At 49.1% G+C, this 25926-nt stretch overlaps 1 protein-coding gene across 1 annotated transcript in view; it reads right to left on the reverse strand.

Annotated features, from left to right (window-relative positions):
• Nucleotides 1–22631, reverse strand: part of SNTB2 (syntrophin beta 2) — a 31648-nt gene extending 9017 nt beyond the window's left edge. Inside the window, exons 1-2 of the mRNA XM_079988154.1 lie at nt 21940–22631; nt 5509–5722 (exon numbers count right to left, since the gene is read on the reverse strand). Coding sequence (XP_079844280.1) covers nt 5509–5722; nt 21940–22567 — 842 coding nt within the window. The 5' untranslated portion in view covers nt 22568–22631. The remainder of the gene's footprint in view (nt 1–5508; nt 5723–21939) is intronic.
• Nucleotides 22632–25926: the final 3295 nt, after the last annotated feature.

Genomic DNA, 25926 nt, shown 5'->3' on the forward strand with positions numbered 1-25926 from the left:
CCACTGATCTCCAGCTCCTTCCCCAAAGAGGACCCATCCTCACAGGAGAGCTGAGCAATTGGAGTCAGCACAGAATCAATGGTTAAGTAGTCAAGGGACCAAATGCAGCCCTCTAGGCCTCTGCACCTGGCTCTCAAAACCCTCCCCTGGCCAGGCCTCTCATTGCCCCTTCTTCACTGCGTCCTCAAGAGCACTTGCCTGGCCAGAAATGTGTCCTTGAACCGTGGGGATGCCTCTTTCTTGCCCAGAGCTAGATAGGGGTGTGCATGTGTGTGCGTGCAGAAAGGAGCCTACTACAAAAAAGCAACACTTGCATTTCTTGCTCTCCCCACGTCTGCCTCTGGTTTTGCCCACCACTGCCAATTGGCCCTCAGAAGGTTGCTCAAGAGGGAATGCGGCCCTTGGGCTAAAAAGGGTTCCCTACTCCTGAGTTAGTCTTTCTCCCACTTTTATTAGGAAAAGGGTCTGCAACGCATTTGCTCATGATTTCTAAAGGGTGTCTAAAGCAACAGTCCCAGTTAGGAGGCGGCAGCAGTAAGGCCTCAACTACCAGTCCTGCAGGGGGCAGAATTAGGTGGAGCGTGGCCTTGAGCACTGTGCTGGCTCTTCTTGAGGGCAACGATCGTGCCCAGGCCCATCCCTGGCTACACTCACAAATACCACCAAAGAGCATGGGGACCTGGCATCCAGCCTGCCCTCCACCACCAGAAAGTGACAGCAACCTTGCTGCTTGCTCTACCCACCTCTTGGCAGATGGGGAAGCTGCAGCCAGAGCCTTTAATGGCAGCCTCCACCCTCCAGCAGACCCACCTCTTGGCTGCTAAAGCTAAATGGAGAAGGCAGGAATTCATGAGCCAGGTTTATTCACTTAACTGCTGCTTCCTTCTTCCCCTAGCATTTGGTGTTCTGGGGCATTGGGGCTGTATAAAAGCCTTCTGCATGGGCTACTTCTCCCTGAATGAGTGGCTGCTGCTGGGCTATGTAATTGATTTTACACTTTGTACACAAATAGGAGGAGGCGATAGCTTGTCTGACCCGATGGGACTTGCAGCAACCTGCAAAGAGAACTCTGTTCACTCCTCCCTCTGGCCAGGTAAGCTCCAAAGGAGAAGCTACTTTTGGCTCAGGCTGCAGAACATGCTTCTCGCAAACAGTTGCTTCTGGGTGACTGCCTGCCTCCCCCACTCGGAACATAGGAGGGATTTCGACTGGACCAAACCATCTCCCAGAGTCACTGCTTAGGAAAAACATGAAGTGCGAAACACACAAGAAAAAGGCGACAAGACATAGCAAAGTCCACTTTCCCTGCATGGCCTCCAGAGATGTATCAGCTGCTGCATACTTCTCAATCTGCCAAGGGAAGGTGTTAAGACAGCACTGCAGCACTTTGAGGAGGAACATGCTACAAGGCGGGCAGTTTGAGGGACTTAATCCCAGCCACGTGGTCCAACTGCCACTATGGATCCATCAAGCATTATGACTGCCCAAGGAAAGCCAAACACTGCATCCATGTGGCAAGTGAAATTTTTGCACTTCCATTAGGGGAATTTAGGATGTGCCACCTGAAATGCATGGCGAACAGCAGGAATCAAGGAGCAAAAATGGTCAAAACCGTTTGGGGGAATTTGTACTATCTAGGAGCCAAAAGCCTAGCACCAACCTTCTTCAACCTATTAAGAGATCTGATAAGCCAAACTGGAAATGCTGCAAAATCGACTCTGCTCTCCAGATCACTGGCAAAGGCTGCAGCTGCTTCTCCAGCCCAGTTGGAGGCCCTGGCCTGCTTCCCCCATCCTCGTGTCAAGCTAACCTCCTGGGGAAACAGATTTTGCTTGCTGCACCCCAGCTCTACCCACAATAATTTCACTCCTGTTTGGGTTGATTGGATAAGGGCAAACACAGCAGAAAGGTAAACTCTTCCCCTGGGATTATTTTGCTAATCCGCCAACAAGGTTGCAAAAGACTCTCTCTGCTCTCTGAGCGATCTCTCCAGACCAAGTTTGGGGGGGGGGCAGGGAAGATGAGAGGGGCAATCTAGATGGTTCAAGATAGATAATTGACTCTCCCCCCCCCCAAGGAAGAATAGCCACCCATCACAACAGGAACAGTTGGCAGCTTGTGCGACAGGCATGCAATTGAGTGCTTTCGTTTATAAGCAACAAACATTTTGCCTTTCAAGTGAAGACCAAAGGTCTGCAGTTAGAAAGGCAGGTAAAGCCCCAGTCAGGCACCAGAGAGGAGCTGAGTAGGACTTGCCACAACCAGGGACTTGGGCTGCAGCCCCCAACTCTGCCTCCCTACCTGCCACACACACCATAGCTGACCGAAGCAGAGGATTCTGCATTGCATATTCATTCCGAAATGAATCACTGATTCAGCTCACAGAATCCAGCCCTTTTTTGGTGCAGAAAACGCAACCTTGCCTCTGCAGCCTTGCAGTTTCATCTGCTTTGCTGTGCATACCTCTAGAGGAGTGAAGATCAGAGTAGGGAAGCTACAGAGGCAGTGGGAAAACAAACTCCCCCAGCAGCCAGCACAGCCAGTGGTCAGGGATGATGGGAGCACCAGCCCACCAGCACTAGGAGGAAGGTCGCAGCCTCTCTCTAACCCTGAGCTTAAAGGAGCCATCCTGACTGCCCTCCACTGCTCTTGCAGTGCTCTCCGACCCTGAAGGCATCATCGCCTTCTTACAGTCAGCGTTACAGGGCTGTCATCCACTGGAAAGATCTGGAGCAAGTAAGGCCCATGCCGTGAGAGTGTCAGGGACAAGCTTCACTTAGAGGCTCTGAATCAAGATGGCTTTTTGTACCCCCAGGGAACATGCAAGCAGCCTGGAGTCTGCAGAGTGTCTGGCTGCTTTGCAAGGAAGTCTTTTATTGGAATCAGAGTATCTTGGCTGCTTTCTCGAGGCAGGGAGAGTGTGGAACGCTGCCCACGTACAGCCCAGGCTCAAGAGCTGACAGGAAGTGACTTGCCCAGGTGGTAGCAGCTGATGCCAAACAGAAAATGTCAAGGGAAGGAAGAATCTGCCATGCAGGTAGGCTCTACAAGCTGCAACCTGCCTACTTTCAAAGCACTTGACCTCAACCATGAAGCAGCAAAGGAGGGCTGTTTCCACAATAAAGCATTTGTGGAAACCAAGCTCTGGACATCTGCCTCTTTCCATCTCCCCTGCACTCAAACACTGCATATCTTTGCTTTTGGGACAATCAGTGAGCTGGTTTTCTAAGCTCTCCTTGCTCATGGCTTGGCTAGGCTACAACTCGCCATTGCCCCACCATAACATGGCCCTGGTGGCTGGGGCTGCTAGTCCAACAACACCTGGAGGGTACCAGGCTGAAAATGGCTGCTACACACACCAATTAAGAACCAATTCTGCGGAGTCCGAGCATTAAGCTGCAGTAAGGCAGTATATAAATGCAACAAATGAACAAATCGCTTTTATGCTAAATATTGTTTTATTCTCTTCTTGGATTCTTTGGACAGCTATGAATGTCCTCCTGGACTAAAGAGTGTGGGATGAAGCACATGCTCAGTTAGGTATGAGAAGTCTTCAGGCTTGCGGGATCTATTTTGGATTTTGCAAGGATCCCAAGGCTCACCAGTGACAGCCAGGTGTAAAACAGTGGCAGCAATGGATGGGATGGCGGAGGGAGGCATAGTCAGGAAAAGGGGGGCCCACTGGGGCTATACCCATGCTTTGCTTTTTGCTGTCTGTACCAGAGCTCAGCTCACAGCCCTTTCAGGCACAAAAACAACAACCCATTCCTGGTTTCCCTCCCCCCCCCACCACAACCTTTCAGCCTCTCTTTGTTTTAACAGCCTAGTTTACAGGAGGAAAAGTCTTTTTGCTGCTGTTTCTTATCCCCCTTTTTTAACATTTACCACTCTACTTCAAGTCATCCAGAGATCCTGACCCTCCTGCTGCCTGTTCTGTCTCCAAATAAAAACAAGAACCTTCCGGTGAGAGACTGGGGGAGGAGGGGAAAGAGAAACAGCAGCCTTGCAAGGGCGGAGGTGGTGGGGTGGGGGAAGGACATTATCTGTCTGCCTGGGTCTGCCCTGAGCAGGGCTTTCTTTGCCACTCGGAAGAGAACCTTCCGTCAGTCAGAGGGCCGTTGCCTAGCGCTGCAGAAAAGGGTGCAAAGGCAACCTGGAAGGCAGCCAGGCCCCAGACCGCAAGCGGAGCAGGGAGGGGGAAGCTGCGCAGCGTGGAGGTCCCTGGCAAGCCGCCCAAAGGCCAGGAGTTTCCTGCAAAGGGCACTTGCAATTAGTTGGGTGAATGAATCAGGAGCCTGTGGTCTCCTCTTTGCGGCCTGCCTTGCCCTCCCCTTCCCCCTCCGCTGCTGCAAGAGCTGCCCCAGCCAGCTGAAACTCAACACCCAGCAAAGGAACGTGAGGATGAACCGACACTTCCTCTATGGCCTGCGTGTGTGTGTGTGTGTGTGTGTGTGTGTGTGTGAGTGAGAGAGAGAGAGAGAGAGAGAGAGAGAGAGAGAGAGAGAGAGAGAGAGAGAGACTCCAGTCCAACTTTCATCTCCCCTCCGTGGAAGGAAGCCAGCGTGCGGATTAGATTTGCATCCTGTCTACGCCCAAAGCAAACATATCCAGAACTTCCAGCAGGGACAGGTTGGGACAACTTGCAATAAATAATACGACTGGCCTCTTGAGCTCAGGACCCCTCCAGGCCTCACAGCTCTGTGTCCCCCTCCTACCACCACAAAAGCAACCAGCAAGAGGCATCCAGAAACCCACAAGAAGGGCATGATGGCACCTGCCAGTCAGAGGCATGCCCCCTTTGAACAGCAAGAGGTCCTCTCCAGGCAAATAGCCATCTACCCAGTGAAGTCATTGCAGACCTTAGCTACAAATGAGGAGCAGGGCTAGGATGTGGAATTAGCAGGCTGCCCTTCCCCTCAGTCCCCCTCTATGGTGGGGCCTCCTGGGCTGTGAAGCTTTCCCAATTATCGCTAGTCCTCCTGCCTGTCCCCAGTGGGGACAGGATCGCTGGACAGCGAAGGGGTGCAACTTTTCCTCTGACACTGTGGCACTAAGGAGAAGCTGCGTCAGTCCGAGTTCTTCTTCTTCTTGGCCACATAGGGGCGTCTCCTCTATGGAAATCTGGCAGCCCAACCTGCAGGCCCCCACCCTGTCCCTTGACTCCTACGCATAGCCCTCCTTGCTTGTAAAACAGAAACCAGAATACTCAACATTTCTGGAAATCTGCATAATCCATCCCGAGCAGCACAGCACACTTGTTTTTCTTGGCAAAAAGAGCAGCAAGCACTCAGCCTTGCTCATTATTCTCAGGGTATGGCAGTGGCGCTGAGCAGTGTGGGATATTAGGAAAACCAGGCCTGGGAAGTCATGAGCGTTTGGGTCTCCCCCTCCAACTCATGCCACTGGCTCTTCATGAAACCAAAACAAAAAGGAAAAACAAAACTTCAGCACCACCATTGCAATTTGAGACGCCTCCCCTCCTCCTCCTCCTCTTTCATCTGGGCTCACCTGTTCTCCAGATCCGGCATGCACAGGTTCCTCGCAGCATAGCACATCTTCAAAGGGATCACCTTACGGTCCTTGGCAGCGCCATGGTGCTTTGGGGAGCCAGAATCCTCACTGCCGCTAAGGCTGGGCGACTGCGGGGCTACCCCATCCCAAGGCAAATCCGACACCAGTGACGGCTTCTTGATATAAGGGCTGGCTTCCCGCATATACTTCACTAGGAGCAAACAAACAAAAAGATCCGAAGGCAAAGTTAGCTGACTTATATGGAGAGTGGAGGAGTCCCTACAGCATCAATGTTGAGGGTCGCTCAAGAACCTGAGCATCATCCATAAAATGCACAAGTGGGGCATTGAGGGAGAAACAGCAGCCCAGCACCCCACAGTCAGGGTGGTGGGTTAGAATGGGATGCCCTTCTACCACCTGGCCTGTTGATGGGGCTCAGCTCTTGCCGGCTGGCCGGGGCCTTTTCAGCAGCTCATTTCCTTTTACTGTTTTGTCTACAGGCTCCTTGGGAAAAGTGGCAAACACGTTTATTCCACAGGAAAAGGTGTACAGATGGAATAGGATGAGTCACAGGAAAGCTCTCCTTCAACTGCCAACACAGAGGGGATGGGAACAGCTTGTCTCTGGCCCAACAAAGGTCAGAGCTCTCCAAACTCTGAAGGGCTCAGGCAGGCAAAGAGCTGGGAAGCTCTAGCATGGATGGGGACTAGCAAAAAGGAGAAACAGGTGGAAGATGCCTCTGCTCTGGAATAATTTATTTCTTAGATTTATTATAACCCCAGCTATCCTGCAAGAAGCTGAGAGTGGCACGTTCATGGATGGGGCTACCCCACACCCCCTTTATCCCAGCAGCTTATGAGATGGGCTAAGCTGGAGGTGTGTGACTGGCCTAAGGTTGCCCAATTCCCTCCTCCCATCCACTGTGTTCAGCAGTCTGCCCACTACAGCACACTTGCTTGTGCTTGCACGAGATTCTTAGGTAGAGGAAGGATCTAGCAATATCAGCTAATCAATCTTTTGGTTAAGTTCTCAGATCAGCCATTAGAATACCATCAAACACATATAATTTTACAGTTTACAGGCAAAAGACTTTATCTAGCAATATCTGAACAGCCAGGAAGTTGCAAGCAACACACAAAGTAGGTGCCCTGGCCAAGGGATTGTTACCTAAGTCAGTATTTTATTTTATTTATTTACGTATTATCCCCACCTTTCCTCCATGAAGCTCAAGGTGGCATATGGGGTTCTTCCCCCTTCCCATTTTATCTCCTACAATAGGCATAGGCAAACTCCGGCCCTCCAGATGTTTGGGACTACAATTCCCATCATCCCTGACCACTAGTCCTGTTAGCTAGGGATGATGGGAGTTGTAGTCCCAAACATCTGGAGGGACAGAGTTTGCTTATGCCTGCCCTACAACAACCCTATGAAGCAGGTTAGGTCAAGCAACAGCAATTGGCCCAGTGTCACCCAAAGAGTTTCACAGGTGAGTAGGAACCTGAGCCCTGGTCTCCAAGGTCCAAAACTCTAACCACTACACAACATTGGCTCTCTAAGAGATTTACTTGGCCCATATGAAGATCAATCCTGCAACCTTGGCATTATTAGCAGCATGTTCTAACCAACTGAACTAACTAAGCACTAAGAATCTACACGGAACATATTCTCACACTACTGAGAAGTTTCCTGTGCTTTATGTTTAATGCAAAAGTCGATTAGGGCTGTGCAACATTCCTGGGGGAGGCCTGCCTACTTCAGGACCCCTCCTAAACCCACTGAAGAACCAGCCAGATGCAAAAGACTAACACAGCACTTGAATTTCCCTAGAAACAAATCTGAATACCAAATTGTCTGCTGCTTTCCAGAACACCTGGAGTGTCTGAGATGTTCCCTTCTTGTGCTAATCATTTCTGAGCATCAGCATTGCCCCCCCCCCATGCAGACTTATACCTGCTTCTTGAAGGTGACAGGTAAGATGGGTTTGTGCTAGGTATAAGGACCGCATGCAGTGCTCTCACCAGGGGAGGCACGCCGCAGGGATGAGAGCTCTGCCCTTTTGCTTTCAGGAGCAGATTACAGCAAAAAGGCTTTGGGTTTCTAATCCCTGCTTGCAATAACGTGCCCTTTCCTCAGTAACAAGGCCAGGATCTCCTAGCCCTAAGAAGCAAAGCTAGAAGCTGCAGCAAGACTCAGCAGGTGTGTGCCAGAGAGACAGCTGATGTTTTTAGACAGGGTGGCGGCAAAATCTGGCTTTCTCCACCAAATGCAGACCCAGACCACCCCACTACAAACATGGGCTCAAATGGTCTCTCTCTCTTTCATGCTGTGCATAGTTCTGTCCAGTAAGATTTAGCAGCACAATATGCTGAGGCAACCACTTTCCACTGAGTGGGGGAGTGGGGGGGGGGGGAGTTACAGCTTCCACACCGGAAATTCAAAGTGAAGTTCAACACTGGCCATGAGTCATCTGCTAAGAAGGAAATGCAAAACAGCTGACTGATGGGGCTCTTGCAAACGATCTGCCTGCTTGCCAAAGGAAGGAGCCAGCAGCACAGGGTATCAACCGGTAAAAGCAGAGCCCTTGAAAGGCCACCTGGGCATCCTACTCAGGGCTGAACCTTGGTCAGCTCTGTAAGGCATCCTCATTCTCCCAACTTGGTGCCCTCCTGGTGTTTTGGACTACAATTCCCATCAGCCCTAGCCAACGTAGCCATAGGATGCTGGGGCTGAGAGTCCAAAACATCTGGAAGGGACCAGGTTGGAAAAGGCTGCCCTACAGCATCGCTGCCATTAGGATCAGACACTGCCAGCTGCCTCTTCTGTGCAGGACGTTGTCTCTGGAGCAGCTGGTTCTACGTCCTGCTTCAGCAGGACTGAGAAACCATAGAACCACAGAATTGTAGAGTTGGAAGGGACCACGAGTGTCATCAGGTCCAACTCCCTGCAATGCAGGATGTGGAGCTCAAATGCACCATCCTGAAATTAAGAGTCTCACGGTCTACTAACTGATCTATCTCAGGAATCAGGAACACCCCCCCCAAGAGCTTGAAACACGAGATCCTGTTTTATGTTAAAGAAGTTAAAATGAAGAGAGCATCTTCTACCAACTGTAGGCAAGAGCAACAGAGAGCAATGCCTGGCCTCCCTTCCACCCACAATTTCCTTCAGTACTGAACCATCCATTCACACTACCGCTGATGTGCTGGAACAAAACCTGCCCAGGCCACCAGGCTATACTGCAAGGGAAGAAGATTTTGGTGGAGCTGATTCCAACCATTCATCCCAAAGTCAAAACATGGGCCATTCACCACAGCCACAAGGCTTTCAGCAGCTGGTTCCCAGAAACCACTAATTCTCTATTACAGTACAATGTGATTACCCACTCTGGACAAGTTCTGCTTGTATTAGTGCTCTTTTCAACTTAGGAATTTGCCTAATATACCAAGAGGTGGCAAGATTTAGGGTGGTATTCAATTAAGTCTTGCTCAGAGTAGACACACTGAAATTAAGCAGCTTGAATTAGCCATGTCCAGTAACTTCAATGGGAGTGTTGGCATGCCACCCCCATCCCAAGCAATGCCACTTGCTCCATTTGGCAGAAATTCTTCGGGGCTCCAGCCACTGGAGATTTGGGGAGCTGAACCCAGGACGTCCCACCATTGAGCTGCAGCATGGCTTCTGCTACAAGAGCTGACTGCATTCCCTTCTGAAACTGCAAGGGATCCACTGTGCCCCATCCAAGTACACAGGCCAGATCCGCCAACTCACCTACACCATTGTGCATGTGAGGCTGACATGAAGAGCCCCCCAAATCCCACTTTTTTGATTACAACTCCCATCACCCCAGGTCAGCCAGCACAGCATAGTGGTACCTCGTGTCATATACCGTCCCCCTTACGAATGCTGTAGGTTACGCGCTCTGCTAACTTGGAAGTAGATGCCCCTTGTTGCGACCTTTGCCCCGGGATGCAAGCGGAAGTTGCGCTCCGGCGGCGCGGCAACAGTGGGAGGCGCCATTAGAGAAAGCGCGCCTCATGTTACGAGCCGTTTCCTGTTACGAACAGAGCTCCAGAACGGATTAAGTACGTAACACGAGGTACCACTGTACAGAAAAGTGGGGACACACACTTCTCTTGAGGATCACAGCATATCATCCTAACAGAGTGCCCTGCAAAGTTATTTCATGGACACTTTATGGTGCCTCGACTTTTCAGCATCACAACTGAAAGTCACTCTGATGTGGAGAGAAGCACAGGGTATCCCAGCAGGATCTGCTTGTGTACTCTGGGGCAGCAGGTGTTGTCCAACACCGTCCTCCTCAACAACTGTGCTGGCAAGACACCTGTCAAGAGAAAGCAGCACAGCAGACTCTGGTGGGAGGAAGGGAAAGCAACCTGCTTATGTTCTAGGGCAGCCTTTACCAACCTGGTGCCCTCCAGATGTTTTGGACTGCTGCTGCCATCTGCCACAGCCAACAGGTTGGCAAAGACTTCTCTAGAAAGTGGAGCACCCCACCCTACCCATGTCATTCACTCTCTACTCCTGCCCTGTTAGGGCTAGTTAGTTAGTTACCGTAGTTAAATTTACATCCCGCCCTATATCTGGTCTCAGGGCGGTTCAGCTCACATTGCTGGAAGGACAGGAAAGGAAGTGAATGAAGCAGGGTCAACACTCTGAGGCTCTCTTTGCAGTCACTGCAGGATGCCTGATCAAAGATTTATTGGCTAAACTTCTCCAGGAGCAGCAGAGAAAACAAAAGCTTCTTTCCAAGGCCAGAGGATGGACAACAGAAAAACAATCCTCAGGCAGGCAGGCAGGCAGGCAGGCAGGCAGGCATTTAGCTCTCACAAATGAGTCAATATTCACTTTAATATATGAGAGCTTGTTGCTGTCTTTCGTGGCTTTTCTGGAAAGGAAATCTCTCCCCTATCTCCATGATGTCTAGAGGGAACCTGGAATGGGCCCCGCACAGGAATAGAGGTGCACACACCACACCCTCTTTGCAAAAACAATGTCATTAAATCAGCCTCTCCCAACTGGTGCCCGCCAGAAGATTTGGATGACAACTCCCATCAGGCCCATTTAGCACAGCATGACCGTGGTACCTGGGGCTGATGGGAGTTGTAGTCCATAACATTAGAAGGGTGCCAGATTGGGGGAGATTGCATTAAATGATAAAAGGGGATCACAGCACAATGAAAAAGAAGGACCAGCAGACCAGTTCCATACAAAATAAAAAGAGAAGCTCACAAGGGGATCCTGTGAAAAGTAGCTGTTATTTTGAAAAGGACTCCAGATTGCTATACAGTATTGTTATGCCGAATGCATTTTTGAATGTATCAACTTTTCATCAGAAGCATCTAAAAAAACTGCTAAAAATAATTCAGATCTGCACAAAAATGTATTATCTTAAGACTGTATGTGAGCATATTCCACCAATACATTTTGATGTATAGGAAGAGTGCCTTTGGGACATATTTAACGCACAATATATTAAATAGTATTGGAAGAAAACTCTCCAAACCCCACTATTCCAGGAATTTTTATGGTGATAAATTTAACAAGAAGAATCTTTTGCTCCATAAACGGAATCCTCTGAACAAACAAATATGCATATCATGGAAAGAAAAGCCACTTTTAATTATCAATAAAAATTAAATTATTTGGGGGCAAACAAAGGTTCTATTAAAAATTTCCTTAGTAAAGAAAGAGATCTGCTTTACTCAGTCACCTTTTCCCTCCCGAGTCCATACGGACACACAGGTAACATAAGCAGGGAAGGGGTTGTTTCATTCAAGCAGAGGAAGGCGGCAGGTGGAATGCACAGACCATCGGAGGGGAAGAGGCAGAGCCTGGGTTGACCTATGGCCAGTCACTGAGATGCTGCTGCCAACACAGGAAGCTGCCCAAACTGGCTGGGTAGCACCTTGGCACCCCACATTCTGCCCCTCCCTCCACATCAAACAACTTTTTTGGTCGGCCTCCAGTACAAATCCAGCAAAAGGAAATGCCACCTTCATTTTTGCTCTTGCAAATGTAAAGTGATCCCTAATAAAGTATGAGAACAAGTTTGCCGTAACAGGGATCGGCTTGCAGTTTGAATGAGGTCTGACCTATCTAGGCGGTGGAAGGAAGTGGCTCCATTTCTCAGCTGTACAAGACTGGTGGGCTGGCCCAAATCCTTCCCCCTTCAGAATACCCAAGACATGCTGAAGGGCAAAAGCTTGAAACATAAGCCAACTCCGCAGAGGCAGAACACACAAGGGCAGGGCAACTAATTTGTCCATCTAGCCCAACACTGCCTACACTGACTAGCAGGTGCCCCGCCAGGGTTTTTCCCTTTCACCTGCTGCTTTTAAACCGGAGGTGTTGGGGACTGATCCCAGCACTTCTGCAGATGCTTTATCACTCGACTACAGCCTCCTCATGCAGCAGATAGTTAAAACTATGGAATTTGCTCCCACAAGAGGCAGCGATGGCCTCCAATTCTAAAAGAGGGTCAGACAAGTTTACAGGATGGGTATAGTTTACTTCCCCTGTCAGAAGCATTATATCCCTGAATTCCAGTTGCTGGCAATCACAAATGGGGAAAGTGCTGTTGTTGTGTTCAGGGCCTGCTTGTGAGCTTCCCATGGGGGCATCTGGCTGGTCACTGAGGATGCCAGACTAGATGGGCTCCTTTGGCCCGATTCAGCTATTGTTATGTTTTTAGCTACAGTACTGCTAAAGGTTGGAGAGGAAAGGTGGTATTTAACTCCTACAAAAATAGCAAAAATGTATAGGACAAGTTCAAATATCTGCTGGAAATTTAAAGAAAAAGTAGGTATGTTTTATCACATGTGGTGGACTTGTAAGGTGCTAAAAGCTTTCTGGGAGATGATATATAATGAAACAGGAAATTTTTTAAAAAAATAACTTTTGTTTTAAAAAACGAGAAGCTTTCTTATTAGGAATTACAGGTACCGACATCCCAAAGGAGCAGAAAAGACTTTTTAGGTATGGAACAGCCGCCCGGATGTTACTAGCCCAGAGATGGAAAGAAGACAAGGTCCTACCAGAGAGGAATGGCAAACCAAGCTGATGGACTATGCTGAAATGACAAAACTAACTGGAAAACTCAGAAACCAAGAGGACAAAAACTTTATAAAAGAATGAGGAAAATCTACAAGTTATATAGGAGAACACTAAGCAGATGGAAACATTGGCAGGATTTTGATTTCACTTGTAGTGTAATAATTACCATGGATAATATGGATTGATAACAGAATTTGGAAGAATATGCAGTTTTAAATGTTTAATATGGGACCTCATGGAAGGGGTGGGGGGAGGTCCTGAGATTCGGAATAATCTCTGTTTATGGATATATATTTGGGTTTTTTAATATATAACTTTCTATTTGTAAAATCAAATAAAAATATTTCCGAAAAAAGGAAAAAAATTGAATTGTACACTATATGTGGCTATAGATAGATAGATAGATAGATAGATAGATAGATAGTTGGAGGGGAAATAATATCCAGTGCCGCTCACCGTCAATGCTCCTTGTGAAAAGACTCTTATGTTCTTATGCAGCATATATATTTAGTGGATTTGTGGGTGCTGATGATACCATTCATCCTCCCTTGAAGCCTCTGTACGGAAATACCTTAAGGCCATGGAAAATGCCAGGAAGTACTGAGATGAGATCTGTAGTACTTCTGGCAGACTCTGATCTAACTGTGCCTGCTCGACACCTTCATCTGTCCAACTAGAGGCTTTTGGGTTTCCATGCCAGATGCAGCCTTTGCCTCCACCCTCACCCACCCAGCCCATCAGCTGCCTTCCTGTTTTTCTTGCTCACTCCTTTGCTGCATTTTAGTCGGTCCAAATAAAGGGCCAACTGATTCCACCGTGGCTTTTTGATTTGTTTTGCAGAAATGTTCACTGCATGGTGCTGCCATCACACCACCACCCCTTCTTCTCTAGTTGCAAGCAGAATCTGAACTATCCAGTAGTGAGATGCTTCACAACCCTTGCAGAATTCCTTCTCAGGTCAGGAGGCAATCTTCCAAAGTAGTGTTCCCCCCTGGTGCCCTTGAAATGTTTGGACTACAGCTTCCATTAGCTGCAGCAAGGGCGGCAAAGGGTACTACAGAAAGTAAATTAAACAGACTGTATACTGAAGTGCAGAAGGATTTAGTAACCTCCACAATCCACACAACAAGTGCCAGGTCCAGCCCTTTCCAGGGATGTTAGTCATCCCAGTGCCTTTGGTTTGTGCTGCTAGGCCAAGCTAGGCGTTTTATAAAAAAGTTCATACACAAGTACTATAAAGGGCCAAACCAGCTGGTCCAAATGACAGTCCTGTTAAACAAGAAGTCAAAGAGGTGACCATTTAATGTACATACACATCTGTCTCTATTTTGGAAATGCAGCTTGCAAGATCTCAAAGGAAGACAACCTGTGTTCCAGCAGAGAGGAGGTGCCTTCCCTCTCTTCCTGCCTCCAGTGAGCCTCTGAAAAGCCCAGATGTTTCAGGTCTCTCAATTCTAAACAGCCACAGTGCCAAGTCCAAAGAAATTTTTAGCCCTAAAAGGCAAGAAAGCAGAGGAAACATTAAAGACACAGTCTCCTGAGTAGTCCTGGTTTCGGCAGGGTGTGGAGGAACTCTCCTCCTGCAACACTCTTCACCAGCAAATTCAGAACAAGCAGATTTTATGCCAGAAATACAGCTGAATCCACAACAGCCAGCTGCCTGCTCTGGAGTGCTTGCTCTTGAGTCAAACAGCAGACAAGCCCACAGTCCAACTGCAGCATCCAATATACTCTTTACAGAAAGTTATGAAACTAATTTCAGCCTGGGAACACCCATCAGCTCACAATAAATTAAGACGGGGGGGGGGGGGGGGGAGCAAACAGCAGGCAGCAAAAGACAACACAACTGTTTATGTCCGGTTAGTGGCAATTCAAAGGAGCCATAAATGTCTCATTCACTCCGAAGTCTCTTCCAGCAAAGCTCATGAAAGCCCCATTAAACAGCAGCTAAGTATGCCACGCTCTTTCCAGGCCCGCCTGGGCACAATAGACAATGTGCGCAACTAACGGAAAACAGGCCGCGGCCACATTCGGAGACCGTGAAGCAGAATCATTGGCTTTGTTTCGAGGTGGAGGGTTTTGGCTCCAGCACAGACTTTCCCACCGTCTTTGCAAGAGGGAGGTGGCGTGTTTGCCCAGCTGCCTCCCCTTCTCCCTGGCTCTTGCTCCCAACCTTTTGGGTGATGCCAGCTTGCTTATGAGGACCATGCAGCCCCCACTGAGGGGCCCATTCAGCGCCTTCAATAATGCAATGAGAATGTCAGTTGCTTTAAGGAGGGCACGGGACACACTTGGAACCAAGCCCCTTCTCCTCTTGCAGAAGCACAAAGGCTTCCTCTTCTAGGAGCCCAAACAGGAGCGCTGCACGGAAGCCAGCAGCAAATCCTCCAGACTTTTAACCATGGAGTGTTAATGCTTTAATGGAGCTGCAAGGGCTCCAATGACAATAGAGAATGTGCATCTTGAACCTTCTGCCTGTGCCATATTGTTTTCTGAGATCAATATAGCACCCCTCTCCCATCTCCATAAAAAGCTATGCACCACTGGGAGTGTGGCAGTGGGATGTACCTATATCAGAGCACCGCAGCAATAAAACTGCTAGCACATTTGCAAAGTTAAGCAGGGTCTGTCTGGTATGGTTTTCATGTCTGAATTTCATCCCAGCAGACCTCAAAATAGCTTGTGGGGGGGAAAGAAAGGTCCACACCCGGTGTATTTAAACTAATAATTTTAAAAACTAAGACCCAAAACACCAGGAGATTCTCTTCTTCTACCTTACATCTGTTTGGGCCCCCGGGCTCTACATGACAACTTTCTGCAAAGTCTCAAGTCCTATCCATTGCTCTCAGCAGCCTCCCAGCTAGAAGACTATGTGTGAGAAGAGGATGCCCAAGCACTGTATAGTTATGGACCACCATTTCTACACCCACACCCACCTTAATCAAGTTTTGGAAACATGCTCTGCAGCCAAGCTGTAGCCACATCCCCATATCTCTCCCCAGTGTGATACTAGGAGAGCTCAAGGTGGGCAAAGATGTTAGAAGGAAGCTTGACAGGAAGAACACTGTGCCCACTCAGCGCCTGGCATTTGGCTGCTCTGCTAAATCACGCAGCTCATGCCCAAGGGTGTATTAAAGGGTAATCCTCATGCAGCTGCTGGCTTGCCCTTCCTATCTATCTTGGCATTTAATGTCCCACGGGGCAGGCAGCGAGATATACATTCGACAGAGGCAAGCCAATGACAGAAGTCAGTATGTCAAGAAGGAAGAGTCAATGGGGGGAAAGGAAGCCTGATCTGGTTAACCTGAGCTTCACCAATCCCCAGCACACAGTTCTCTTTGGTCAAACAGCTTAGCAGCCAGGGCAAGGCTGGAGAGAGCCACACAAGCTTAGCAGCCAGGGCAAGGCTGGAGAGAGCCACAGCAGGGAGACCGAGTGTTTAATATTAGCCTCCTGGAGGCAGAGGGCTTATCCCAGGATTACACTCATCCCCCTCCACCTTTAATCTGCTCCTCTCCTTTTCTGAGGATGGGTGGCTGAATGCAAACTAGGGAACCTGGATGGGGGAGAGGGAAGAGGGAAGTCCATTTCCTCTGTGCACATTTCAAACTGAGTAGAAAGCAGTGCTGCCTCAGCAGTTAAAATGAGCTACACAGCTGGCTACCAGATGTGGACCAACTAGCACACTGGTCCAGAAGTTGCTTTCTAACAAGGTCACAAAGTTAAATGTTCCCCTCTTCACCAAAGCTGAAATGCTCCATGCCAGAGCAAAGACTCCAGAGGCAGGCGACTGATAGTTTCAGGAAATGGTTGCAGGAACAGCTGACCAACTTTTCAAGCAGCAGCAAAAAATAGCCTGAGAAGGACATCCCATTGTGAAGTGCAATAGCTGAAGAGTGTTATTCCACCCACCCAGAGGGCAGGGGGTGGTGGTGGGGGGTGGGAAGGAACCTTGGGAATGAAAAGTGCAACCTGATTATTCCGTGCCAGAAGGCAAAATATGTAAATATCACAAGAGATTAAGAGCTGGGAGCTTAAAGTAGCCTCCAGAGAGTGGCTGTATTTAGGGTCAAGAGGCAAGGAGGGTTTGGAAAAATAACAAGACAAATACTCAAGCATGCTGGAGGGATGGCCAGAGGACACAGAGTTGGACTTCTGAAATCTAATTAACCCAGGATGTATTTGAGAAAGTTAGTGAAGAGCAAGGCAGTGCTGAGGAAGATGGAAAAGGCCCTGGAGGAAATTCTGAACAGGATAAAGGTAGATCCAGGGTGCTGTTATTTGGTCTAACCAATGAAGCATTAGTCCCAGCTAGTGCTCTGCCCAACCCAGCCCTTTGGTTCTATTTGCATAGGATGAAGACCAGATGCTTCTATGGAGCATAAAAGGGAGAAAGGAGCTGGAGGGGTTCTGGCGATAGCTTAGAACAGGGGTCAGCAACCTTTTTCAGTCATGGGCCAGTCCACCGTCCTTCAGACCATGTGGTGGGCCAGACTATATTTTGAAAAAAATATAAACGAATTCCTACGCCCCACAAATAACCCAGAGATGCATCTTTAAATAAAAGGACACATTCTACTCATGTAAAAACACGCTGATTCCCGGACCGTCCGTGGGCCAGATTGAGAAGGCAATTGGGCTGCATCCGGCCCACGGGCCTTAGGTTGCCTAGCCCGGCTTAGAAAAAGCCTCCATTGCTGATGCTGGATGCCAGACACTGGTCTGGGAGCCCTGGAGGTAATTTCTAAGTAGGGACAATAGCGAAGCCTCCCCAAACCTGGTGTCTTCCAAATAGACTACAACTCCCAGCAGCCCCAGCATCATACGGTTATGATGGCTGAGGCTAAAGGGAATTGTAGTCCAAAAAAACTGGAGGGCGCCAGGTTGGAGATAGCTGGATGAGCTTTAGCTGAGGAAGCCACTTTTCTTTCCAAGTCAGTTCTGGGACAAGGACAGAAGCTGAGGGACTGTTTGTTCCAAGCTCCCTCACCCCAAAAAGATAACAGCCCATAACTAACCCTTTGCTCCCAGGAGAACGCTAAGCTCAACTCATATCCACTCATCAAGAGAGAAGGGAAAGCTGCATTTGACTCAGCAAAAGCCAAAGCAGCTGTTCAATCTGGCACCAGTAGGGCTAGGAGAGGAGAGCTGGGACACTGGTGGGTCAGGCTCCAACCTCACAGCACTTTTTGGCACAAGAAGACAAAGCCCCATCTCACAATCTCCTGCAGTCGCAGCTAGAGCATCCCTCCCACTTCAACCAGGCTTTATCCAACCATGTAAACACTGGTAGGCCAACCAACTTCCTTATTGCAGTCACACCCTTCTTTTCTGAAATGGATTCTCAAATTTGGGATTGCCACAAGGTTAGAACTCTTGCCAGGTTTTTAGCTGTCCGGTCCCTCCTACATCCGGAGGTATTTTTAAATAGCTCTCAGGAGCTTCAAGTGTCACTTAAGGGTGACACAAAGTTCCTGGCCAAAGCAGTATCTATATGCTTCCTTTCTGGGAGGCAAAACCCGCTGAGAATCTCTGCCCCACAGGCTGAATGTGGCCCTCCATGTCTCTAGGTGGCCCTCAGGATTCTTCCTAGGTCATGCCCCCACACTAGCACTGCTCTGTGCCCTTAAGAGCCTTTGCCTGGCTGGAATCTGGACCTCAGGCTCCAAAAACTAAGCACTATCAGTGCTGGAAAGCAATGCAGATCCTTTTCATCTGGCTGGATGCTGGTAGAGCTTGTGGGTTACAACCAGAAAGTAATTATATGTTTGTGGCCTAGGCTATAGCTCAGGCATAGGCAAACTTGGCCCTCCAGATGTTTTGGGACTACAACTCCCATCATCCCTAGCTAACAGGACCAGTGGTCAGGGATGATGGGAATTGTAGTCTCAGACATCTGGAGGGCTGAGTTTGCCTATGCCTGCTGTAGCTGGTCCACTTCCCTCAGCCTATAGGAGCTCTATCTCAGTCTCTTTCAGCCATTTGGCAGCATCAACATAGACAGATTTTGCATGCCATGATTTTGGATAAGGTTTAAGATTTTCCTTTCTTCCTCCAATTTAATTTTAGCCTAGATGTTGTCAATTCTAATGAGGCTAAAATTAAGCAACAAGGAAAAGTCTCTGCTCGGAGAAGCCTTCTGAACATTTCCTGCAAAATTCTGCTTTTGCATATTCTCGGGGAAAGGAAACACACAGCATGGGGTATCTCTGGAAGAAACACAGCTTGTTCCAAGCCTACACACCTTTCAGCTGTGAAAATGGAAATGGCAGAAACACAGAAGTAGGAACACAGAAGCAGCTGAGGCCCAGGACCAGCACCAGCACCATAAATGGATGGTGATGAGGCCCAGGCAGAGCTTTGAACTGGGACCAGAGCTCTAATCTCCTTACAGCCTCATCAGAAGCCATGTTTACTATGGAGCACTGGAGCTGTAAACCCGAATACAAACCTTGGTTTCAGTTAGTGGTTTCTCTGGAGAGAGCTAAACCACAAGCCCAGGTTCAGATGACACTGAAGTCAAACTGTGGCTCATCTTTGCACAGCAGCAAAACGACCAGACAGAAACAAAATGATCGTAGGCTCGTCTCTGAAAGCCCATGCTTTGTTCATTTACACTAAGCCATGTTTGAGATAGTGTTATGTACAAACAGGATCAATGAGGTCCCTTCTATATATTTAAAGCAATATTATACCATTTTAAGCAGTCATAGCTTCCTCCAGAGAATCCTGGAAACTGTAGCTTGTTAAGAGCGTTGAGAGTTGGTAGGAGACCCCTATTCGCCTCACAGAGCTACGGTTGTCAAACGTTGCCTGAGAAGAGGGATTGTTAAACCACCCTGAGAACCACAAAAACAACAATATAGAACAAGTAGCAAAGCAAAATATCAAGAAATCAGAATTTTAGGCAACCCAGCAGCAATCAGTTTAAACCATAAGCCTGGGAGAAAAACTGATGTGTTTTAATCTGGTGCTTAACAATAGATAGCGTAGGGGCAGCTGGATGTATATGGGGAAGGAATTTCACATCTGCTGTGCCACAACGCAAAAGGCCCTGCTCCTCTAAAGGGACACATGTGGCCTGCTCACCTCCTTCACAAACCTGCAACGTAGGTTAGGCTGAGGTCACCCATGGAGATTCAGGCATGAGAGGGAATTTAAAACTGGCTTTGCTCAGCCCAGGATGGACACCCAATCCGAGTGACATTTGCTAACCAACCCACACTAGTATACGTACTGTATGTTCTGACCTCCATTGTGTGGTCTGAGGCCCCAGCCACAGACCAAACAAAAGGCGCAGATGTACAGGGGCTGGATACAAGAAGTAAAACACACACCCTCCCCCACTGCTGAGAACCAAAGCTTGGGAGCAACACTCGCCTCCCACCAGTTTTTCCTTAACGAAGGGCACTTAAAAACACGACTGTTTACACTGGCACAGAAGGTGGCAGCAGCACTTCCCACTGACTGGCACAGTCAGTCATCTGCAAACCTTCTCCCCCTCCACTTCACATTTCCAAAATACACATTCCAAGTGACAGAATCACACCCCGGCATAAGCAGGGAGCCTGTGCTGTCATTTCTTCTTAACCACCAAGGCAGCATAATGATTAAAGACACTTTAAAAATATCCCCAAGTTTTCGTAACTGTATGCACTCAATCGACTTCCCCAAGAGCTCCCCCCGCCCCAGAAAGAACTTATCCTGAGGTTAAATTAACTGTACTATCACATCAAAAAAGCACATAAATGACAGCCTGTCTACAGGTCCGACAAACCAGGCAGCTAAAATGATTATGGACGGGCATTCTCAACTGATGCTGCTTTCCAAACAAGCCTCTTTCAGAGTTTGACTATACTGCTTGCCAGCTGGAAGTCCACCATCTCTTCCCTTCAGGTTTTAAAAGCCTAGTTGCCCTGCATTCCTATGAAATCCAACCATTACTGCGCACTCACATTTCCTTCACACTGTCTTCCTAGAGTTAGCACACAGGCAAATTAATGGAGCAGATATTGCCAAGTATCACAAAAAAGCCACAACACTTGAAGAAATGACCAGCTGCCAATTCAGTAAAAGTGACTTTTTAAATGTTTTCAATTGCTGCTCTGCATTGAAAACTTTCATGTAACTATAGGCTGACTCTGGTAAACTAGCATAAAAATCCTTTTGACAAATAATTCATGTTTATAGAAAACTTACACCGTTAAAGTTAAAATAATCCAATACAATTTCTTTTAAAAGTTAAATTAATTCACCATCACCATTTGCTAATTTGCTTTTGTAATTAAGTATCAGACTGGCTCTATTGCTTTTGTTCTATTAAAGTTATGCTTTAGAAATACTTGATGCATATTCGACTAGTTAACTGCCCAACCTTAATCATTATGAACTGTTAACTTCCATGACGCTGCTGCCTTCCATGCTTCAGTTTCCAGTGACTGACCTCTTGGGCCACACTAATCCAAAAGTTTTCCAATAGTGTGTCATGTGCTAGTGTCAAGGGCAAAAAAACGAAAGTGGGGACAAGTAGACCAGGGTTTTGCTATTTTATTTTAGCTCCTAACCAAATAGTCAGACAACCCCCAGGACCACACACAGTGCTCCAGGCTTTGCAAAGCAGCTCCACCCTTACTGGTTATGACTCCTGCAGAACCAGACCTGCAAACTGTTTCCACGCCTAGGGACCAAGTCTGGGCTCATGAATATAAAAGCGAGTGTCAACGGATCAGTCCAAACAAGCCCATCCCACACTGAGAAAACACCTGCTTACACCAAGGGGCTTGCCAACGGAGAGAGTTGGATCATTTTGATGTCGGGACCAAGACAGATGAACCCAGGGACAATGTTCACGGCAGGGAGTTGAGGCATGGAAAGAAACACTGCCTGGGCAAAGTTACCCGCGAAGGCCAGACTTGGAGAGTAGAGAACACCGTGGAGCTTGGGTGAGGGAAGAGTGAGTAGTGCAGGAAACGATTCTGGACAAGATCCCAAGGAAGAATAGAAAAACTTTACTCCCAGGAAATCAGCTGTTCCCATCCACACCAAGTCTCAGAACCCCCCCCCCTTTTAAAATGCTTGCACCCTGCCCCTTCAAGCAACTTAAAGAGTTCAGAATTGTGCCCATTTTGTGCTCCCAAGAACCCTGCGAGGTAGGCGCCCAATTTAAGCGAAAGCACAGGTACTTCCCCAAGCGAGCTTCGAGGGCTCACTAACCACCCGCCCCCCGCCTTGTTTATTTTGGGTCCCATCCCCGGCCTCGAGGAACAGGAAGCAGCGGGTGGCACCAAAAGCAGCGGCAGCGCCGCCACCCCCTGAGCGCGTGCAGAGCGCATCCCACCAGAATCCCTCGCCTACCTTCCAGGAGGACCTCCCTGCCGGCCCGCTTGAGCGCCTGCACGGCCTGATCGTGGGTGGCGTCGCGGAGGTCGGTGCCGTTGACGGAGAGAATGGCGTCTCCCAGGCGGAGGGCGCCGCAGCGCTCGGCGGCCAGCCCCGGGAAGATGCGCGAGATGAGGACGGGCATGCGGTTCTCGCGGCCGCCCTTGATGCTAATGCCCAGCCCGCCTGCCTCTGCCTTCACTACCCGCACCCGGCGCACCCCGCTCGGAGGGGAGCCCGGAGGCGACGAGGAGGAGCAGGACGCGCCACCGGGCAGCCCCGGCGGAGGGGAGAAGGGCCGGCCGGGAGGCGAGGAAGGCGGGTGGCCGGACGCCGAGGGGGGCATCTCCGGGCTGCCGCTGCCCGCTGCGCTCCGTCCGCCCGGGCTGCCCGCGGGGCTCCGCGCTCGGGATGCTGCTGCTGCTGCTGCTGCAGCCGCGACGGGGCTCCCCCACTCGGCGCCGTTGGGCAGCCCGTTGACGGGCTCCGGGTCGGAGCTGAGCACCAGCGCCTCCCCGCTCAGCTCGGCAAGCGCCCGCACCCAGCGCTCGCGCACCAGCACCTCCACCAGCCCCGCCTTGCAGGCGCGCGTCCACACTGCCATGGCCGGACCGGAGTCGCGCCGGACTCACGCCGGAGCAGCAGCGGCTGGAAGAGCCGCAACTCCAGCAGTGAGGAGGAGGAGGAGGAGGAGGAGGAGAATGGGCCGCGCGCGTCCGCCGCCCGCCCCCTATAAGGAGGCGGATTGGGAACCCCGGGAGACCCCGCCTCTCCCCGCCCAAAGGGGCGAGGCCGGGCGGGGTGAGCGCGGCTGCGGCAAAGCGGATTTGGTGGAAGCGGGAGGCGGAGCTCCGCCCCCCCTCCACACACCATAGAGATAAATAAAAAGTTAGAGTGACGACACCCCTGGTAGGGATAGGGGAATATTGGGGTTCGCATTTAGAGAAGAGACTTTTTTAAAGTTCAGTTAAAAATTAAGGACGAAATCCAGTAGCTCGGCAAAACAACAGCAGCAGCAAAACCATAATCTTTTAGTTTTAAAACATAAAAAGCCCTACCAGTGACATAGTCCTAAAGTAAGTCCTGCTCTTTATTAATAGTGGCACCATGTATTATAAACACCGCATTGTAGGTTGGCGGGTGCATGTATCGGATACGACAGCCCCGCAGTGTAGTCTAGAGAAAAGACTGCAGATTAGAGGTGAAGGCGAGTTGAGGTTGGTTCGGATTTTTGCCAGAACTCTCCATTGCTGGGGGACTCCTTGATTTGCTGCTCCTGGGCTAAAGTCGTGGTTTTCTACATGGCTCTCACTTCAGGTGGTGGAGACAAACTTCCTAAAAGTTCCGGAAGCGAAGACCTGTGTTTCCTTCTACCTCGAAGTCTAAGCCGATTTTTCAGCCACGGAGAAATAGAGGGCGTGGCCCAGACCCAAACTCCAAGGAGAGTGACGTCGGGTGGCTGCGCCCGCCTGGCGCTTGGCGGGGGGGGGGGCAGTAGGGAGGATGCGGAGGAGTGAGTAGTTCGTCGACGATTGCTCTGGATTTAGTTACTCCGAATTAATACGAAGCTAATCCTGGCCATCCTGCGCAGGCGAGGAAAAGATTTGTCTCACCCTCCATTCACTTTCCAATGCTCACTTTCAGGTGCAGTGAGTTTTTCCGATCCGTTGTTGTCCCGCGCGGAAAGCTGCCGCTCAGCGTCAGTGCATCAGCTTTGCATGCAGAAGGCTCCAGGTTCAGTCCCTGGAAAAGCCTTCTGCCCAGGTACTAGTTTTCTGCACAGGTACTAGCCAACATAGTTGGGCATTCCAAATGCGTTTGGACTACAAATCCCATCAGTCCCAAACAAAAGTCAGGAATGATGGGAGCTGCAGTCCAATTACGTGTGGTGGGCACCACTTTGGTTACTCCTGGACTGTAGATAATGCTGGGAGATCGTCTTACCTCATATATGCCCTCTAAATTGCTTTTACCTTCAAAACTGGCTCTGTTACCAGTGCCTCATAATATCTGTTCTGCATCTGTAATAAATCAGTCTTTAGCGTGGCTGCACCTACACTTTGAAACTCCCTGCCTATTGACACCAGGCAGGCACCTTCACTATACTTTTTTGGGCCCCTGCTAAAAACATGTTTGTTTAGACAAGCCCACCCAGATGATGAGAAGCTGGTGTGTTTTTAGTTTATTGCTGGTTTTAATTTTTTTGAATTTTTTAATTGCTTTTACTAATAATCTTACTGTTTTATTCTTTCTGTAAACCTCACTGAGGTTTTCTACAATCAAGTGGTATATAAATTAAATGAAATAAAATAAATGCTGCACACTGCAGCTCATCATTTTAGGGGAGCAGCGAGTAAAAAAAGGAATAAAGATACAGTACTAAAAAGTTGAAGTTCTTTCGTTTTTAAAAAATAATGAGACTAACAGGAGGACTTGAGAGCAATTTCTTCAGAGAAGTTAAATTGCAAAAGAAAGATAACCCTCAAAGAAAGGCTTCTGGCAACATTACCATGAAGAGGGAGTCAAAGGGTTAAGTCAGCAGCCTTTTTTCACTCAAGGGCAAAGGCAGCAGATCCCTTCAGCCACCCAGCTCCTAACAAGGTGCCTGCCATGTCCTCTCACATGCCACTAACAGCACATCCATTTGCAGATGTGTAATTCAACTGTCAACTTTACATTGCTATAGCTGCATTTAAGAAGTGCTAGATCACCAAGTAGGCAGATTAAGCCATGTTTAAAGCACCAGCAAAGCAGGGGCAACCCCTCCAAAATGAGTTTGTTTTAATGACATTTGATATTTCAAAAAAGCATTGAAGTAGAAATCACGGGGGAAATCAGAACTTTGTTAGGCTTCCTTACCCTCCACTGCATGCTCCTCTCCCATTTTTCTGTTCTCTCTTTACTACTTATCTCCAGGGGTGAATGGGGTGTTAGGAGAGGGGTAATACCTCTGGTGGGGGACACGTCATGCTCCTTCTGGGGTAGTTTGCCCACTTTTGGTCCCCACCTTGCACTCAGCTCTCACCTGTGGCTCCTAGAAGCTGTCAACATGTGACAGTGGCCACACCATGGGAAACAGCTTCAACTGGCCAGCTAAACCAGGTGAGGGTAGCCAATGGGTCTCAAACCCTCAGTGAATTAGGCTCTTCCCCTGTGTGCAAAAGTAGGCTCTGGTGGACTGAGCAGATGAGACCAATTGTAGACACAGTGGTCAAGAAGGCAGTTTCTGCATGGGCTGTAGAGGGGAGGGGCAGATGGGGCTCATCAGCTTGGGCTCATCAAGAGGGGAAATCCAGTGCCCAATGCCCACCCACTGATCAAGGGTCCAAGCAACAGGACTGGCCACTAACTATGAAAAGAATGGCCTGGAATCACAAAGAGGCTGTCTGAATTAAACAACTGGATGGAGCCTGCTGTGGTGGGAGCTATTCCAGGTTAGAGACGACTACATGTGACCTGGTGTAGTGGTTAAGAGTGGTAGACTCGTAATCTGGGGAACCGGGTTCGCGTCTCCGCTCCTCCACATGCAGCTGCTGGGTGACCTTGGGCCAGTCACACTTCTCTGAAGTCTCTCAGCCCCACTCACCTCACAGAATGTTTGTTGTGAGGGAGGAAGGGAAAGGAGAATGTTAGCCGCTTTGAGACTCCTTCAGGTTGTGATAAAGCGGGATATCAAATCCAAACTCCTCTTCTTCTCTACTGGAACACTAAGCAGGGCTGAAGTTTAGGCTGGCTTCCCACATCCTGGTGCCTTCAGATTTATGGGACTACAACTCCCATCAGTCCTAGCCAGTGGTAGACCCAAACATCTGGAGGGCACCAGGTTGGAGAATCCTGGCCTGCTCTGCTCCCTCAAGGGACTTGTTAAATCCCCAGTGGGAGCTGCTCCACATGGGCACAAGTCTTTTGTCAGGTTGTATTTCCTTCAGAGCAATTTCAACTTGCATCACCCCCGTTTCGCTT

The sequence above is a fragment of the Podarcis cretensis genome (assembly GCF_951804945.1).
Source record: "Podarcis cretensis genome assembly, chromosome: 8".
NCBI classification, from domain to species: domain Eukaryota; kingdom Metazoa; phylum Chordata; class Lepidosauria; order Squamata; family Lacertidae; genus Podarcis; species Podarcis cretensis.